Source organism: Myxocyprinus asiaticus, chromosome 41 (genome assembly GCF_019703515.2).
Source record: "Myxocyprinus asiaticus isolate MX2 ecotype Aquarium Trade chromosome 41, UBuf_Myxa_2, whole genome shotgun sequence".
Lineage (NCBI taxonomy): Eukaryota > Metazoa > Chordata > Actinopteri > Cypriniformes > Catostomidae > Myxocyprinus > Myxocyprinus asiaticus.
In genome coordinates, this window is record NC_059384.1 from 30905992 (window position 1) to 30926561 (window position 20570).

A 20570-nucleotide genomic window follows, 5' to 3' on the forward strand; every position below is an offset into this window, starting at 1 on the left:
ACACCCAATGGTTACTCACCCATTGTTTCAATAAAAGACATTGCCTGATTGGGACATGTAAATACTTTGCTGCCGTCCTTGGTGTTTATTCTCAGTCTGGCTGGAAACATCAGAGCAAAAGTGATCTTCCGCTGATGTAAGAGTTTCTTGCATTCCTTAAACCGATTGCAAGAAAATATTGTAATTCTTCCAAGAAAGCTTTCCTTTGCTCCTCGCCTGGCGCAGCACGAGATCTTTATCAGATGATTTCAAAAATTTGGCCAGAATCGATCGGGGCCTTCCTCCCTCAGCAGATCTGCGAGCTCGCTCGATTTTCAGCTTGTGGCCTATTATGTCGAGCAGACTCGGGAAAAGCTCGTCTAGGAATTTCACCATATCTCTGCCCTCCTCATGCCCAGGAAATCCAACAATTCGAATGTTATTCCTGCGGCTTCTATTCTCAAGATCTTCAAGCTTTTCAAGAACACGCTCCAAATCAACTTTGGTCGCGGGCGGATTAGCGGCTAATTCTCTCTCTGATAACTCTAAATAATCGATTCGATTTTCAACATATGTCACTCTTGTGACTAGCTCAGAGAATTATAATCGATCGACATATTACAGCAAGATCCTCCAAGTCCGCAAGTAACTTCGTCAACATCACCAACATGTTGGACAGTTGACGCTGGATTCCTTCTCCCGCCGCGCCATCCAAATCGAGTCCCGGGACCACAGGCCTGTCTGGGCTTTCATCTTGAACCCGTAAGCGTCTTTTAATGTCTCCAGAGCATGAGGATTTTGACTTCTTTGCCAATTTTACCTCAAACAGTAGATGTGTAACTGGGTGTATCGAATTTCACAGGATTATATCATGAAAATAATTAAAAAAAATTAGCAAAGTGCGCAGAGCTGTCTCTCACACGTCTGCCCTTCACATGGCGTCACCCGACTCCCCAGTTTCGTTAATTTTTAATGCTAGGGGGCGCTATAAATAAATAAAATTATATTTTTGCAACTGTGCTCAAAGCAGGTGAAATGTCACACCAAAATAGCTATCCACAGCATCCACAGGATCTTTTCTGTCAAATTAGATTATTTTGGTCATCTTACATATGTGCTTGGCACCTGACAATAGCCGATTGCAGCTATATTTTGATTGTATTTTTGTCAGAGTACTAAGTCATTTTTGTTCACTTAATTGAATCACAACAGTGCTGTTTTCCTTGTCAGCATTTAAAATCCCCTTTTCTTAGTCGGTAAACACCACCAAAAGACAATTATGCCACATAATACAAGTTTCAAATCACATTCGACCCCATTTTCAGCTCCCTATAAAGGCTCAACTTTAGTGATTCTTCATTAAGGCTTTATGGGTGACAAGTTCACCCACACACACCATTCAGTGACAAATAAAATGTTTATTGCCCTGATCCAAAGTCTCTCTGTTCACAGCAGAGATGCAGAGCAGATGCGACCAGCCTTCTGTCAAGATAAAAGATCTGCAGTGTCTGCTGTAGACACCAACAGAGGATTCCATTCATTCCTCAAAGATGTGGAGTCAGAGCAGCACCAGCTCCTATTCAACACCAGGAAGGAGCCTTGTGCTCTGCGCTCTTTTAAACCTTAAAGACTGTATTTATTACAGTCATCTTAAAAGATTGGTGCAAGTGGTGTCACTATAGACCATAGTCAGGTCAGACACTTTATTTTACTTACTGGGAATGAAACCAAGGCACTGATGTCTAGACTAAAATATACCTCCGTTTTCTGTGTGCCGGTACGTTTCGCGTACAGTGCGTGATGCAAATTTTGAGTATACTTTCAAAGGCTGAGTGCTCGACTGTGCACGAGACTGAACAGCACATGAAAAAACGATGTATACTCTAGCCTTTACAGTCCATTCAAAGGGTTGGACTGTTGCATACCTTGATGTCCTCAAATCTAAATTCAGAGCCAATTATTATACAGCATAAATAATATTCTGTATGGCCAATGTGTCAATGCACACGATGTACTCCGATGGACGCTAAAGGAGTAAGGCTAGCAAGCCAGAAGGCAGACTCATGGCTTAAGGTCTGGTTAATAATATTCCATTTTGGCCAAGAACCGCCAACGGAGATAGAAATGGGGACTCTAACCTACATGTAAAATGACCAACCACAGTTCACCTTATCCAGGACACCAAAGAGCAAATTAAATCTAGTAAAGATTTGATGCCATGAATCTTCAAAACTTTGTTAAATCAGGCAACTAGTTCTTACTTTGAAGTAATCATTGAAGCAACCTTCTAACTTGTAAACAACACTTTGTTTCTCAGTGGAATTATATAAACCACTGCACTTTGGACATCAGAAGTTGTGAAGTGGTCAGCCAATGAGAGCGGAACTGGCTGATTTCATCAGCTTTTGGCTCTTTCTGCACTGCCATTGGTAGTCGCCGCATCATATCACTACACATTTGCATATCGCTACTTAACTTCGACACATCAACACTCTCTACTGCTCATATCACTGCTAATATCCAACCCGCACTGAAAATGAATTACTTCGCCACTTTTTTCATTGCAAAATCCCTTTCAGTGTGAACGTCCCATTAGTATAAAATATGGGCATTTTCCAAACTGCATTTTTGCTCCCTTGAAAGGCTTCGGGAAGGGGATGCCACCCAAAGGGTCGTTCCAAACAAAAGTAAGAAAGTTCATTTTTTCACAAAGGGCCCTTTTTCAAGACTTTTAATGAAGGGTATATTCAAACTGTAATGCCATACTTCCTTCAGAATGCCCACATCAAGAGCTCTGTCCTTTGTAGTGAGTAGGGCACAGGGATGATCACTTTCGATTGGAATTTGCCTTATGTATCTGAGGGTGATACCAAGTTAGGGTTAGTTTGCAGGGTTGCATCTGGTATTTCACACCATACGTCAAATTTCCTAATCCAAGACCTTCCATCACCCAACACATCAACTTGAGGATTTTATGGTGGAGATTAAGCTTCCTTGGACATAAACAAACTAGAGTCCACTGTTACCAGAGGACAGATAGTTTTGTTTTCAGTGTTAAATAGATGGCTGAAGATTTAGACTCAAAGTGTTGTTAATAGCTGTTTAAGGTGTGATTGTGTAAGAAAGCAGCTCTTTAGTAGGGGCAAACCATGCTCCACATTCAGCAGTGCAGCTGGTGTTACAGGAAGTGGAAGGGCAAGAGAGACTGACTTCATCTCCTTCCTGTGAGCAGAAAAATAGACTTGCTGAAATGTGGTGCTGCAATATTACACAATGTTGGCAAGTTCAACATAATAAAAGAACCTCAAAAACTACAATGATGTGTGCCAATGTCTTGTTGCAAGTATTGACAGTTTTCTCCAGATCTGCAAGTGTTAGCATTGGGCAAAATTCCTGTCCAGTTTCCAATTTGGTGGAGGGAGTATTTTAGGAGACCATGTTGAAAGCCAACCCTGTTGCCACATGCACACTCAATCGCAGTCTTCCCTTGAGCCCAGGCTTTCATATGTTGTGCATCGCTAATATGCCAGTGTGCAGTAAGTGGTAAGAATCTTACTCATTATAATCACAGTGGTTAATAACAGAGTTTGGCAAGACCATTTCTGCACTAGTTTTGTGCAGCCAGACTTTTGATAACTGGCAGAAATTCTGGTCCACATTTTTGCAGCTTATTCTGGCCAAAACCTGCCCACTCAGACAGGAAGAGAAGGAGCTGTCCGACCGACATGTAAAATAAACAACCAACATTTGACTTATATGTGACGTTTCGTGAACTCTTGAATATCTTTCAAAACATTCAATGCTGTGAAACTCGCAAAAACCTTGGAAGTGCTCATAGTAGATGCCTGGGAACCAGTCAACACAACGTTTTTTTCCCTGGTGGACTGAAAAACTTGGTGTATCTTGACTCCCAGAAATTGTGCAAAGCCAGTCAATCAGATTTGACAGTCCGTGAATGATCCGTGGGCCATTATTTCACATAGAATGTACGTATACAATATGAGTATTCACTGAAAGTCATAATATGCCTTTGACGTAGTGTCGTACAACTCAATATATCGCGATACATGGCAACATATGCTAGGGGTAACATTAGTCATTCTTCCATCCAAGTTAGGAATTACATTTATTCGAAATTGGAATAATAGCAAAAAAAAGGGAAAAAAAAGAAAACAAAAAAGCATTGTCACTTCCAGGGAAATTGGCACAAAATGGAACTTGTAGCCACTGTGGCTCTTTTGTTCAATGTAAAAAAATTAGGCTACTTGCAGTTTAGAGTGCGCAGACAAAATGTTCTCAAGAATGTTTGCTTGTGATCGGCAGCAGATGTTTTATATCATGGAACAAAAGCATGTCGAAGAGTTCTGGAAGGTAATAGTAGCTAATCATTTTGATGACAGGCCTTGTGTCTGGCATTTCAGAATGACCAGAGCAACATTTGAGATGCTATCCGATGATACTGGTCCACTGGTTAGTCCAGTTGTGAGCAAATTTTTCAGTCACGACTTGAGGCAAAGTCACATGACTTTCTAGGAATTCTTTTGGTAAATGTGTTTCAATCATAGTTTATATGCCTGTCATACTGAATAAAAAAGGTTTAACCACCTCAACGGATGGAAACCCAGCTAGTGTAGCTTAACGGTAGATCAATAAATTGGGGTATGGAGAGTTATACAAAAGGTCCTTTACAGTGTTTTCTGTCATTTACGTCCTGCTTAAGGTACTTTCACCACCCACAGAGGATGACCTTTGCTTCTCATTTGATCACATTCTGAAATTGCTCAACCTCTTGTCGCTTTAGTTTAAATGGACATTACAGAAATCTTCAAACAGAGATGCACAAACACATCATTGTGAAAGTGGGAACTGGATTTTCTTTCCAGTCCTACTTCTTTCTGCATGTATGAGGACAAAAGTGTGTGATCCTTGTGACCTAGAAGCACTTCAGCATGCTTCAGCATTCAGTCAATTCCAAACACATTTCCATATGGCCACATCTTCACATTAGCACAAATGTGAGCACACCATTAGTAAGCTATAAATTCAACAGTTTACAAATTAAAAGTTTAATGGTGTTTGACCTGTTTATACCTCTGTAATCTGATGCCTTTATGATTAGTCTAAAACGAAAAATTCTATTAAAAATGAAAATGTTGGACGGGACCTGATTTTATAATATATAATAATGAATTAATCATGAAAAGTGGGTGTTACTGACCGAACGGAGTCAGATGGTTGGAGGGGAGTGGTTAAAAAATTAAGAGGGCTTATAGATGTCAGCCAAAAATGAAATTTGTTTCAGAGGTAAAGCAAGTTTTAAAATTCTGATTAAAGATTACAGAGACAAAAACAAAAAAAATTCTTTGAAATAACATTCATGACTTGTTCAATATTTTGAATAGTTATAGTTACATTAGTTGTTCAATTTTGATTTCAGGTTGACTTTAAACTGACTATAATGGAATTCTAGTGAATTCTGCAACTGCACCATTGAAACTGTGGCAAAAGAGAGAGACAGAAATAGAGAGGCTTTTATAGGGGTCAGACAGACAGTTTCACTTCAACATCTAACAGAAAAAAAGGGAGAAAGAAAGAAAAAGTTGTTTCAGCAGTTTAACGCAACGATCCCGTGGGTGGCATGGCATCCGGAAATGAAAGCTATGCACAAACGGACAGATGTGTTGTTGTGCATATCTTTAGGCAAGGGCTGAGCAACAGTGGCTAGTAGCACACACCCTTTACAACACACACAGAGAGGAAAAGCGTCTGTGTGCATGCGGTCGAGTCAATAACCGCATGCACACAATGCCATGCCGTGCCAGTGTTGCCTTGCCAGCATTTAATAATAGCAGAAAACCACAAGCGATTATCTCTGAAATGAGAAATGGGGCCACACCCAGATGCTTGGGTTGCTAGTCAAGTTTTATTTTTTATTTGTTTGTCACTGTCAGAGGGTGCGTCTCAAAATACCTAGATCAGTAGTCAGGGCACTGGTCAGGGAGTCATCCATTTCTAGGGCTGTCTGAATTGCAAACTCGTTCCAGTGCACTGAAACTGACACAGTAAAAATTCCCAATAATGCAACATAAAAACCAGGGAGCACTGTTGATTACTATGTTCTCTTTTCGGAAATGGCGTCATGTCTTTTCAAGTTTTTAAAGTCACTAGAGAGTGCAAGTGTAAATATATGATGTTAAAACCATATTTTCTTTTTTTAAAGAGAATTATCTTATCCATAATTTTCATGAAAGGGAAACAATCTTTTACACATTGGAGTTGTTATAAAAAAAAAGATACACTCCTTTGTACAATTCTTTTTTTTTTTTAATCGGTCAAAATAACACTGTACATTTTAATATCTACAACCAAATTGCATGATAGTGTTATTTAAACAGTGATGTTGCTGATTAATTCCAGCTGCGTTTAAATGCATGACCTCGTAATCGTTTTGTTCCAATGCTCAGTGGATCAACACCCTGATCAGCACCCAAATTTGTGTTCACAAACCAATTCACGACATAGGGACCTAGGGAGTGAGGTGAGACACTCCCAGAGTATACACAATACATAGCAGTTTGAATACATAAATCATTGTACATAGCGCATAGCTAATACAACGCAGAGGGAAACTAATCATGCATTCAAAAATGGTTAGACGATTTAGCTATTAAACATTCTCTCTATATTTTCAGCCTTTGGACGATATTTTGATATTAATGTATTTGCTCTGAAATGGATTAAAAGGGAAATCTTATTTTTTTTTATCAAATCAGATTTTGAAATGTTAAATGTTTAATAAAAACTCAACCAAAATCTAGTTAAAAATAATCAAGGCATGTTTTCTACACTGGAAGAATATTTTTATTTTAATGCACTATTAAAAAAAAAAAAAACATATATATATATATATATATATATATATATATATATATATATTAGTATGAAAAACCTATATTTATCTACATATATTTTACTAAAGCGTTGTAATATGAAAAATGCAACGTAGTTCCATGTTTGATGATAATGCAAACAAATCATTGAGTTTTGAATTGATTAATTAACATTGACAGTGTACATTGATTAACGGAAATAAAATGTAATTCTAATGCAAGCAAAATCACTGCGAATATATTGTGATTAATCAATATATACACTACCGGTCAAAAGTTTTGAAACACTTACTCATTCTTTATTATATATTTTTTTTCTTCACATTTTAGAATAATAGTAAAGTCATCAAAACTATGGAATAACATAAATGGAACTATGGGAATTATGTTGTGACTAAACAAAATCCAAAATAATTCAAAACTGTGTTATATTTTAGCATCTTCAAAGTAGTCACCCTTTGTCTAGAATTTGCAGACATGTACTCTTGACATTTTCTCAACCAACTTCTTGAGGTATCACCCTGAGTATGCTTTTTAAACAGTATTGAAGGAGTTCCCATCTATGTTCGGCATTTATTGGCTGCTTTTCTTTATTATTTGGTCCAAGTCATCAATTTTAAAAACTTTTTTTTAAAATAAAATTTTAGTTTTATAATGAAATAAATTAATATGGTGGCACAATTATATTTTTGTCTACAAAACTAATTTCATACACTTAAGCATATGCCTTCAGATCAAAAGATTTTTAAGATCATGAGAAACATTTCAGGCAAGTGTTTCAAAACTTTTGACTGGCAGTGTAGCCCAGGCCAACATTCAACAAAACATATGGCACAACTTTCTCTCGCACATCCTGAGCTAAATGAAAACACTTGGTGATTAAAAGAGAAGACAGAGCTTGGTTAATTTTGACTGCAGCTCTCTAACGACATTGAGCACAGCTGAAGAAAGGACAGACACTCTCATCACAGATTTAGAGGTGGTGTTATGCTCCATCTCTCTCTGATAGATTCACCACAAGCATCTGAGAGTAGCTCAGATTTTTTTTGTTAGCTAGGGCTGCATGATTATGAGAAAAATCACCTCAATTATTTCCCTTGGTCTTCAACGACTTTTCTGAACGAATAGTTGTGCAAGCCGAAATCAACTACCGAAATGTACCATCATGACAGTATCGAAAAGGTATTATGACAACCCAACAGCAAACTTCACAGTAGTTCTTCTCAAACAGAGGAGTGACCTCTTTAAGAGAGTGAGGCTGAAATAATTTCAACAGAGAACTGAAAAAACAAAAAAACAATGTGTTCTCAATATCTCTTTTACTTAACTCGCCAATGGAGACAGATGATTTGTGTGCAACTTGCGTGAGAGGCATCCACTTCAGAATCCAACTGCTGTTACCATGACAAGTCATGGGGCCAGACTACACAGCATCATGATGCCAAGAAATAGTTTGTGCTTTCCTTTGCCAAATGCAATGAAGTCATTCCTCAGAGAAATGCAATGCATTTGTGAGTTGAGCTGCTGTCTGGATTTCTAGCTAGTCTGGTGACCAATAAGATGTTTTACAAACTTGTCGGTAGAAATGTGCAAAACTACATATCTTTATGCAAAAATGAGGTAGTGAGATAGATTGTTAACATTACACCTTAAAAACAATGTTCATGGTGGGATGTGAAACGTGACTGTAAAAACAAATTCCATGGAGATCAGAAGAGGAACTAATATAGAGCCTTGTGGCACACCATACTTGTGTTTGATGTGACAGTTCCTCATTTATGCCTGTCCACTAATGCCAATTGAATTCTCAAGTCTATCCAAGAGTGTCATGCTCTATGGTGTCAAAGGCAGCACTAAGATCTAATAGCAAAAAACATGGTTCGGTGCAAATTCTCGAACTGTTCTACGTGTTTCCACCGCAGAAAAGGCCGTTTAGGGGTGGAAAAACTCGTTCCGCACTGGCCCCGAAAGCTAGCTGGTCTCTATGCAAGACCAAATTACGTCAAAAAGGGCGAGATAATGTTTCGTCACAAAATTTTTACAAACAACAACAGTAGCTACCATCTGCAGCAAGGAGTACTTCATCACTCTATAACAACAATAAAAAATAAAAAAAACAGGAAATGTGGATGAAATGAGCATTCTACTTGCAATATGGTCTTCTACGGAAATCCGAGATAATCCAAGAGATCGCAAAGGAAAAAAAGAGACTACGAGGAGATACAGCAAGAAATTATGTACGCCTGTGTTCTGATGCTGAACTCAGTAAGTTAATAGATTTGTCAACTTTGTTAGCTTTCCTTATACTGTTCTCATCTTATTTTGTGCATTGTGTTCAGTAAGGAGATTTTTGACCAGCTACACACTAAATTAGGAAGATCGCGGCTATCTGTTAAGTAAACCTGTGGGATACTCAATCAAGACGTAAACCTAACATTACATTAACATTTATGCATTTGGCAGACACTTTTATCCAAAGTGACTTACAGTGTACTTATTACAGGGACAATACCCCCAGAGCAACTTGGAGTTAAGTGCCTTGCTCAAGGATACAATGGTGGTGGCCAAATATAAAAATCGACAAATATAACCATATTCTACACCAATGTTAATAATGATTCCACTGTTACAGTTTAAAGTCCTTGGAATAACGTTGGATTGCATTTCTCCATATGTTTAAATATGTCCTAAAAAAAACAGGAGTTGAAACAGTAGGCTACACAAACACAGTGACGCACCATGTTTGTTTATGTCTGAGGAAGTCACGTAAAACTAACCCATTATGTCATTGTTCGGCTCTTAAGTCAGTAGGAAAGCACGGCCAGTTCACGACAGGCTCCAGATTGCTCTGGCCATGAACCAGACAAGCACAGGATCGGCACAAGAACCATTGCAATTTCAGTGGAAAAGGGCTAAAAGGGAGACAGAGGAGCAGGGAACAGTCACACATTTGATAAGACAACCCACCCCCCTCCCCCTCACCCCCATGTAACCCACTTAATCATCACAGTTAGCACATCTTCACATTTCCAGATTCACACAAGTCAAACGCATTGTGGCCATAATGGTCAGGAAACACAGGGGAGGCCTGCTGTACAAGCTCAACTCTGGAGCTCCATTTCCTGTCTGGAAAAAACTCATCTGCCAAGAGCACAACACAGACTAAAGGGGGGCAGAGGAAAGACAGAAAGAGAAAGAAAGAATTTGTAGTTAAAAAGGCTTGGGGTTGAGTCTTTACATTTGTTTATGATACTTCAAAAGTCCTATCAACTAGGAACTAGCACTCTGATGAAAGTGAAGAGTGATACAGCACTAAACAGAGCTTAAACATCACTAGAGGCTGTGTTGCCATAAAAAATAAAAAAAATAGCAACAAACCTGATGAAGCTCTCCATTAGTGGGGAGGTTACTCTGAAACTGCAGGTTTTCAGTGAATCCGTTGCATGTTCATGAGTAAATGGACGAAGCTTGTTCATAGTGGCATGGAAGCTCTGTGATTTTATCCCTAAACAACAAGTTCTTGCATGAACACGCGAGCCACTATAGGCCTTTTCCCACTGCAGGAACTATTTAACGGTTCGGGAACTATTTAAACTACTACTACGTTTCCATTGTGTTCACATAATAGGAACTAGTTCCTCTTTGCTGTTCAGAGGGACTGTTTAAGCTCCTTCTCCAGGGTAGGTATTTTTTGGGGGTAGAGAAACTGTGGGACGTGCTGTGATTGGCCAAACGCTTATGACGCATAAACCAATAAGAAAAACAACAAGTCTGCAGCCGCCATTAATAAAACTTGTAGCTGCTATTCAGAAGATCACACTATAGTTTTCCAATTCCCTAAAAAGTAATAACAGAAATAACCTCAACTCTCATCTCGCAGCCACTTCAAGGACATAGCACCAAGTGGCCCATGCGCCCAGTATACATATTATTACCTGCTGATACAGTTTGTGTAAAACAGGTCTAATAAGCATAGCTATGATCCTGGTGTCATCCATCCGTGTTGTTGTTATTTTTTCCGGTATCGTATTACACGTGTAAACAACGTCAAAAGAAAAAGAGTTGACACTAGAATACGTCATCACAGGGGTTCCCTTTGTGGGTGTGAATGCAAGAGGGAAAAGTCTCTTCAGGAATGTAGAAGTTCACTTTTCAAAAAGTCTCTCTTGGGGAGTACCAGAACTTTAGGTTGGAAAGGGGCTTATGAACAACATTGCCTTGTTTTTATCCCTAAACAAAGCAAGTTCTCGCATGAACACACAAGCCACTATGACCGAGCTTGCATTGTTTAGTCATAACATTTTTGAGAATTTATGATTTAAATTTAAGGCATTATCCATTGCCTTTGTACTGAAAAGTCGGCCGGCAATTTTCATTAAAACATCTCCTTTTGAGTTCTGCATAAGAAAGTCAAACAAGTTTGGAACATGAGAGCTAGTAAATTATTGCAGACTTTTAATTTATAGGTGAACTATTTCTTTAAGTTAGTGGTGTCAATTTTAGTTAGTAACTCCCTAACACTAAGCTTTCCATAGTATCTGTTAGATGTACAACCAATAATTGCTGCTGTTACAAAAGTTCCGAAGTTAAAGTGCCCTGAGGGGAATATGCATCAGATTGGTTTTTAAAGTGTGCAGCTTTTTAAACTCCAATAATAGTTGCCTTCATTTAGCCAACACTGTCTCTCCTCTGAGATACATGCAACAGAAAGACTTCTGCACCTCACAACTATGAAGAAGGAAAACAGTAAAACAAGAAAGACTTTCGTCATGTTGCCAAGTTTTCAGCTACCCAGACAAAGTGTTCACTGTTCACAATCTCTTAGCAGTCACTTCATGTGCTGGACTAGGTATCAGCACTTCAGCCTCCCACACCGAGGGGTCAGGGCCGAATCCAACAAAACAGATAGAGACCCACGATAACACATTCAGTGTGAAGCTGTGATGAAAACATTCAGAGTAAACACCAGGCCTAATACAGCAGCCCATTAGTGTGCTGCACTGATGTTCAAATCTAATTTGGCCACATGCTGGTGGTGTGGTCTGTTTAATAGGCAGTCAGAGGAAGACGGAACAGTTCGAAATACTGTAAAGATGGGAACATCCTCTGTCAGCACAGCTTTGGGTGTGCCTCAGCAAATTAGAGATAATTTATTGCCATAAGTAACCTTTCAGTGGAACAGGACAGCTGTCAATCCTGATGTTACATGATTACAGAATTCACATGTAATGTTCTGATGTAGAGAACTTGTATTTGGAGCTACATTTACGGAGTTGATTGATTAGTTGATGTTTCTCACAGATAAAGTTGGAATTTCACTACTCGACTGTTAAAATCTGAACAGATTCTAAAAACAAACTAGGTTTCATACACTTACTGACTATGTAAGGGTGCCTTCACACTTGGTTCGACTGCTTGGACCGAACCAGAGTTTGTTTCTTCCCCCTCCCGCTGCCCCGACTGGTCACAGTTCACATCTGATTATTTCAGTCCGAACCACGGTTCAATTACATCATCAGCATGAGTACAAGCGGCAGCTGTTTACCACTGTAACTAGGTAACAACTCAAGACGTCACTGTGTCAAGTAATAAAGTTTTTCTCTTAGGATTTACCAAGAAAACTTGCCATGCACAGAACGACACTTGTGTTTGTCTCCCGTGGATGTATTGAAAGTGCAATGATGTGATGAATGTTAGCGTTTGTCTGCAGCGAGCCACGGATGTGTTGCAAGAGATGTGAAGATTATGAGCTGCAATCTGATGGCAATTTATTTGGAGACATGCAGGTATGTGAAATGCATTATACTGTAATAATTGCAATTGTGAGCCTGCAAAGACACAAATTATACGTCATCAAAAGCGGCTCACTTCCGCAATATGGTACGATTGCATTTATATCAGCAGCGAACCATACCCCCTTTTCAAGCGGACTCTGGTGCGGTTTGCGGGTGCGCACCAGAGTTTGGAAAACAGTGTTGACTTCATCAAAACGAACCGAACTTTGATGTCATTCGAAATCTGGTTGTGCACCAAACAGTGTTAGCGTAAAAGCACTCTAAATGGCTACGGATAAAAACTGGGTATCACACACCAAATGACAAAGGATCACACAATACCCGATTGCTAAATCAATCCGATCCAAACACAAACTAGCACAGGAACACACCTGTGAATAAACTTTGCTTCACTTCGAGTGCTTGCTCGCCATTTCCATTTCTTGAGCTTCTTGTCCCGCATGCCTGACTTCCATTGGCTGGTCACCGTATCATACACTACACGATTTCCTCTATAATCTGCTCAAAAATTTCAAAAATGTTTGATAAACTCCAACAAGATGGAATCATTAGTCGAAGGGTAAGAAATGGAAGTCTGTGAAATCATTTACTATGTGATATTCTGTCAACACCAACCATTCCAAAAACTGCAGACTGGAGCAGATAAGCATAGACTCAACCCAAGGCTAAAATCAATGTTAAAGTCGGTTAGTGTAATCCAGCCTTTAGTCACAATTAAGTTTCTCACAGTTAAAAAGGCAGAGAGTTTGGTGACGTTAGTCAAAGAGTAAGGTCCTTTCAGAGGTGGAGCAAGTTATTACATTATGATAAAACATAACACATTTTTTCTTTGGCATGCAGGAACAGGAGCATGTATTAAGAAAAGTAAATGGGGTTGATTTCATGGTGTTTTCCCTCTAGAGCTAGGTGACTGGTGAGTTCATGTGTACTCTGTGTGCAATTGGTATGAAAGCAGTACAACTTAAGTTAACCACTATTGCTGGCTTATAATTTGCCTATTATTGTATCATGCATTTCACATTGCTGTTTGTTTTCATAGAAATTGCCTATATTGACCATTTTGCATTCTCCGTAAAAGCAAAAGCAAAAACAAAACACACACACACGAGCAAATAAAGTAATGTGAAAACAACATTTTCCATTTATGGCACCATTTTTCCCAAGTTGTTACTTGGCTAAAATGGTCATGTTAAAGGAATGTTCAAGATTCAATTCAAGTTAAGCTCAATTGACAGCATTTGTGGTATAATGTTGATTGCTACAAAAAACAATTTAAACTCATCCTAAATTATGAATCCCACAGGCCTATTAAAAAAACAAAAAACTAAAGAACAGGTAAATAACATGGTTTCAGTAAGGCACTTACCACAGAAGTGAGCCAGTCTGTAAACGTTAAAATAAACACAGTTTAAAAACTAAAGACGCAAAAAGTAAACATTATATGTACTGACGTGAATTTAGTGCAATGAAATCAGGGATTTATCGGCGTTTGCCAGCTTTACGTCTTCATGGCAACGAAGTATTAATGTTGGATATAACTTTACATAGATAAGTTTATTAAGTGATTTTATCACACTAAAATCATGTTAACATCTACAATGTTTAAGTTTTGTGGCTATACTTTTCAAACAGTGTGCATTTTAATATTAACAGATTCTTTTGTAAGTGCCTCACTAGATGCTAAGAGACCTCTGTGAGCAGAAGGAAGATGGAACTAAACACTGTTTGGTCCAAGCAATCAAACCAAGTGTGAAAACAGAGTAAATAAATATGATGTACTATACTTAGGAAAGTTCAACAGCAAGGTCAATAGCCACAGTCTCAAATTCTCTTAAGACTCATAACAAAACTGTTAATGTTCCATAACAAAAACAGCCATATTCCAATTTCATATTCTAATTTCAACAATATACATTATATATTAGATTTAAGTTAATGCAGTTAGAGATACTATTTTAGCCTGCCTCACAGACATAACCCTGTTTCCCCTATAAAACCCCTTTATTCTCATGTCTATCTTTGGAGTGATTCATGAATCACTGTAAATAGAGGGTGTGTGTGAAGACAGACAGACAGTGCTGGACATGAGAACTGGCCTGTTGACCCTCTAAATGAGTCTGTGTCTGACAGCCATTCATAAAGCACTGAGAGTCCCAGACACACATGAATGGAGACCTGAAAACAGCCTCCACTGTCTGCCATTTAAACCAATCAACATGTGCATGAAGATCTGCAGATTAAACCCCAATGATGTTACTGGCAGATAATAGCTAATAATAGTCTAATAATTCTGGGTTTATTGTTGTTTTGTGTGTGTGTGTGTGTGTGTGTGTGTGTGTGTGTGTGTGTGTGTGTTAGCCTTCACAACAGAGTTCAATGCCACGATTGAAGAAAAACAAGTGTTTTTGATTCTGGATTTTAATGACTTCAGCAGCTAAAATACCTAACATATGGAAGTGGGATGAGGTTTACACAAGGACTCCGTGGGAGAGTTTCTCATCTCCATAATGACAGAGTTAAATATAGAGATGCGCAGGGAGGCAGAATGAGTGAACAGAATACAGGACAGATATTAACAAGTCACTTACAGAGACGGTCACATTGATTGACATGGAGACAGTTCTAAGGGAAGGAGTTGTGCAAATACACTATGAAAACTTTGGACAGACAAGGACAAAGCAAGGGAAAGGAGACAGAATGAGAAAGAGATATTAAAAAGCAAAGTTTATCTGACCTGAGATATGTGGTTGATGGAGGACTCCATCCTGCGCAGCTGTGAGGCCTGTATATCCAGCAGCTGCAGCACATTGTTGGCTAAGGCATTGATCTGATAGGCCACGCTCGCCAGGGACTGGGTGGTGTACGCTTTGGTCTCCTCCAAGGCTTTCCTCTTATCCTGTGCCTGAAGGTCAAGGTAAATAAATAAATAAATAAATAAATAATAATAAAAAAAAACACACAAGTTCATCAACATTTTCATTATAACAGCATTCGCTTCAGTTTACACATAAGTCACTTTCACAAGGGATGTACCGATACAAAATGTGCGTGCCGATACCAACATCTCCACATGTCTTCCATGTTTTAGAGCAACTGGTTTATTTTTTTTAAAGACTTAAAGAAGTTTAAACTTAAAGTATCCATTTCAAGTGATTTTATAAGTAAAACGAATAAAACTGTACCAAATAATTGGGCAAAAAAGCTTAAAAAAAGGTGACTTTAGCCAAAAGGTGAGTGTCCCTGGTTATAAACAAAGAACTGAAACAAAAACATTCTTTACAAAAATTAAAATGAACTATTGTTTTCAAACAGCTTTCTGAATAAGCAGATAGTCCCGCCTCCAACTCACGGCATTGGTTGAGTCAATGTTATAGTGTCTGTATGTTCAATATGTTCAAAAATAAGAAAAATATATCAAAGATGTATCACATTAGGTAATTCACTATGAACTAACAATGAACAATTGTCATTTAATTTAACATTATAATTACTAAATGCTGTAAATATATATTGTTAATTGTTTGTTCATGATACCTAATGCATTAACTATTGTTAAAGAAAGGAACCATTTTATAAAGTTACCAACATTACATTAAAATTACATTAACTGTGAATTGCTAACATTGATTTGTATTGAAAACAGTTATGAATAGTTCTGTTGTCAATATCAAAAGGTCATTGTGCATACTGGCAAAAAAAACAAAAAAAACATGAGATCATCACACACAGCAGAGATATGCAGCATGGGACTCATTAACAAACTTCAAAGCTGCAAAGCTAGATATCAGACTACAAACTGTATGGGGATGATCTTGGTTTTACTCACTTTATATGAGTGTAAATGACTTCGTAGTGCACAGGAAATTTGTTCTGAAACAAACATCTGCATGAACCACAACCGCACACCAAGGAAACTCTGCTTTTAGGTGTGGTATTTTCTAAGTTCTCCATTTGGCCTAACTCAGTGGTAAACCCTACTTTCACAAAGGTAAACCACCACTCATGTAAGCCTCATCAGAGCTGGCCCTTTAAAACCTTGCAAAAGCAGGTAAAACAACACCAAAACACCTGCTGTGGGAAAGCAAACCACAGTCTATATTTCTTCAAAGCAAAACTCAGTATGTGCTTAACATGACTGGAACAATAAAACTGTATGTACAACTATACTTGTGTGAACTGTAAAGCTCTACTAAGCTTGCCAGTTTGATAAATCGGGTATACAGATTTTGGCCTTGTTTTTGAAGGAATGCATGGACCAGATGTGTAGAAGAGTAACTGGCCTGAAAGTATGAAGGAGGGAATCCTCCAGAGAACTGTAAAACAGCAGCAGCCAAGTTTTAGTGAAGACACTAAGTGTATTAAACACATCAGGACACACTCAAAATAGCATTTACACATGGGAACTGCAGCTCTACAAGTATTCCCCATAGCAAATTATGTGGTATGAAATAATATTACGTTACTGATGCTCCACTGAAATACAGAGCAAAACTGCTCTGTGGTCAAAAAAGCGGCTAATTAGCACATGCTTGGCAACAAAAATGAACATTGTTATGCTAGAGATTCTCATCCCTCAGTCTTTCTTTGGAAACTTCAGATTTTACACATTCTTTGGAAATGTTGTAAATCAATGCATGTACACCTACACAAAAGTTCAGAGTGCTCAACTGAAAACCAACTAAAGATGAACATTTTAAAACTTGTTCACTTGCAAAAGATTGAGATGGAGTTCATTGTTAATGTTGCTAAACAAGACATGTTAATCGGTTTCAAAATTCTCCACAGACGACATCAAAAAGGACTGAATGTCCCATAATGGTAGGTTGTAATCTCGTATCCCTTAAAGGAATAGTTCACCCAAAAATGAAAATTTGCTGATAATGAGTTTCTTTCTTCATCAAAACAGAATTTAAGACTTTTAGGATTTGGAGCGTAGCATGATTGTTGGTGCCAGATGGGCTGGTTTGAGTATTTCTGTAACTGCTGATCTCCTGGGATTTTCACACAACAGTCTCTAGAATTTATTCAAAATGGTGTGAAAAACAAAAAAACATCCAGTGAGCGGCAGTTCTGTGGATGGAAATACCTTGTTGATGAGAGAGGTCAACAGAGAATGGCCAGACTGGTTTGAACTGACAAAGTCTACGGTAACTCAGATAACCGCTCTGTACAATTGTGGTGAGAAGAATGTAAGAGTATACATCATGATGGCCGCCTCGGTGTGGAGCGCTCCTATTGTTTTGTTGTTTTTGTTTGTTTGTCCTGTGTTTAGTAATCTTTTTCCAGTCAGTTTTAACAGAGACGAACTGCTGAACATTCAACAGCTTATACCAGACAATCTTTTCCCGGTTTTTGAATATTCCGACGTTCTGCTGGACATTTTAGTCGGAGGCGCGGCTGTGTTGTTTAAACGCGCTAGGAGACGCAGGCGAGGGAGACGAGCCGGTGCGTTGGTCAGGCTCCATCGGCGCGGCTTTCAAACAGCCCCGCCGAACATTCATCTTGCGAATCTCCGCTCTCTTCCTAACAAAACAGACGAACTACATCTCCTCACCCGCACAAACAAGGACTTTTCAACCTCTACTGCCTTGTGCTTCACAGAAACCTGGCTGAGTGAAGCCATTCCGGACAGCGCATTACATCTGCCGGGCTTTCAGCTGTTCAGAGCAGATCGCATCGCAGAGTTAACGAGGAAAACAAGAGGTGGTGGAACATGCTTTACATCAATGAAAGTTGGTGTACAGACGTAACAATGTTAAAGAGGATGTGCTGTCCTAATTTGGAAGCACTCTTTATTAACTGTAAGCCTTTCTACTCGCCACGGGAGTTTTCCACGTTTATTCTGGTGAGTGTGTATATCACGCCAAACGCGTGTTTGAATGCCGCGCTGCAACAGCTGGCTGATCAAATCACAGACACAGAACAACAATACCCGGACTCAGTTCTCATTATTTTTGGGGATTTTAACAAAGCAAATCTCACACGTGAACTGCCCAAATACAAACAGCACATTAAATGCCCAACCAGAGACAGAAATATACTGGATAATTGCTACACAACAATAAAGGATGCATATCGCTCTGTCCCTAGAGCAGCTTTGGGACTCTCTGATCACTGTCTGGTTCATCTTCTTCCAACCTACAGGCAGAAATTAAACTCTGCTAAGCCTGTAGTAAGGACTGTAAAGAGATGGACCAATGAAGCAGAGTGGGAACTACAAGTCTGCTTCGACTGCACGGATTGGAGTGTTTTTGACAGACCTGGACGAGCTCACAGATACTGTTACGTCATATATCAGTTTCTGTGAGGATATGTGCATTCCTACTAGGACTTATTTAAAGTTCAACAACGACAAACCATGGTTTACAGCAGAACTCAGGCAGCTTCATCAGGCCAAAGAGGGATGCTTACAGAGGTGGGGATAAAGTCTTGTACAATCAGGCCAGGAACACATGAATAAGGAAATCAGAGTGGCTAAAAGATACTCGAAGCTGAAAAACACGTTTTCAGCTAACGACCCTGCGTCAGTGTGGAGTGGCATGAAACAACTCGCAAATTACAGAACTCCTACCCCCAACCCTGTAGGGAACCAACAACTGGCTGACAACCTGAATGTGTTCTACTGCAGATTTGAAAGGCCCAATCTCACACCCCACTCCCATTCTGACCTTCACTTCACACAAACACCAACACCTCCTACAACCCCCCTCCTGCTACTCAACTTGCACTTAAGATCTGTGAAGATGATGTGAGCCGTGTCTTTCGTAAACAAAGGACGAGGAAAGCTTCAGGCCCAGATGGCATCTCACCAGCGTGTCTTCGATCCTGTGCTAACCAGTTGGCCCCCATCTTCACACAGATCTTCAACAGATCACTGGAGCAGTGTGAAGTCCCATGCTGCTTCAAATGCTCAATCATTATTCCTGTCCCAAAGAAACCAAAAATCACAGGATTTAATGACTACAGACCTGTCGCCCTGACATCTGTGGTAATGAAATTATTTGAGAGACTGGTGTTGGCCCACCTGAAGAACATCACTGGACCCTTTCTAGATCCCCTTCAATTTGCTTATCGAGCAAACAGGTCTGTGGATGATGCAGTCAACATGGGATTGCATCATATCCTGCAACATCTGGACAGACCAGGGACATATGCAAGGATCCTTTTTGTGGACTTCATTTTGGCTTTCAACACCATCATCCCAGCTATACTCCAGACTAAACTACACCAACTCTCTGTTCCCATGTCTATCTGTCAGTGGATTACCAGCTTTCTGACGGACAGGCAGCAGCTTGTGAAACAGGAGAAACTCACTTCTAGCACCTGTACAATCAGCACTTGTGCCCCCAAGGGATGTGTGCTCTCCCCAGAACTCTTCTCCCTCTACACCAATGACTGCATCGTCAAGGACCCCTCTGTCAAGCTCCTAAAGTTTGCAGATGACACCACTGTCATCGGCCTCATCCAAGATGACGATGAGTCTGCATACACAAGGGAGGTTGAACAGCTGGCTGTCTGGTGCAGTCAAAACAACCTTGAGCTGAACACACTCAAAACGGTGGAGATGATTGAGGACTTTACAAGGAACACCCCAACACTGACCCCCCCCTCCCCCCCTCACCATTCTAAACAGCACTGTGGCAGCAGTGGAGTCATTCAGGTTCCTGGGCACTACCATCTCACAGGACTTGTAGTGAGAGACCCACATTGACTCCATTGTGAAAAAGGCCCAGTGGAGGTTGTACTTCCTTTGCCAGCTGAGGAAATTCAACCTGCAGAATGCTATTCTGAGATGTGGGTTGGCGCTGTTTTGGCGGCACGAGGGGGACTTACACAATATTAGGCAGGTGGTTTTAATGTTGTGGCTGATCGGTGTATATATATATATATTTTTTTAAATGTATAT

General features: G+C 39.4%; 1 protein-coding gene across 10 annotated transcripts in view; it reads right to left on the reverse strand.

Moving 5' to 3' along the window:
- Positions 1–20570, reverse strand: part of LOC127432026 (abl interactor 1) — a 95350-nt gene that overhangs the window by 54184 nt on the left and 20596 nt on the right. For all 10 annotated transcript variants that reach the window (XM_051682779.1, XM_051682781.1, XM_051682782.1 and 7 more), the window contains one exon: positions 15399–15566. In XM_051682779.1, the coding sequence (XP_051538739.1) occupies positions 15399–15566 (168 nt within the window). The remainder of the gene's footprint in view (positions 1–15398; positions 15567–20570) is intronic.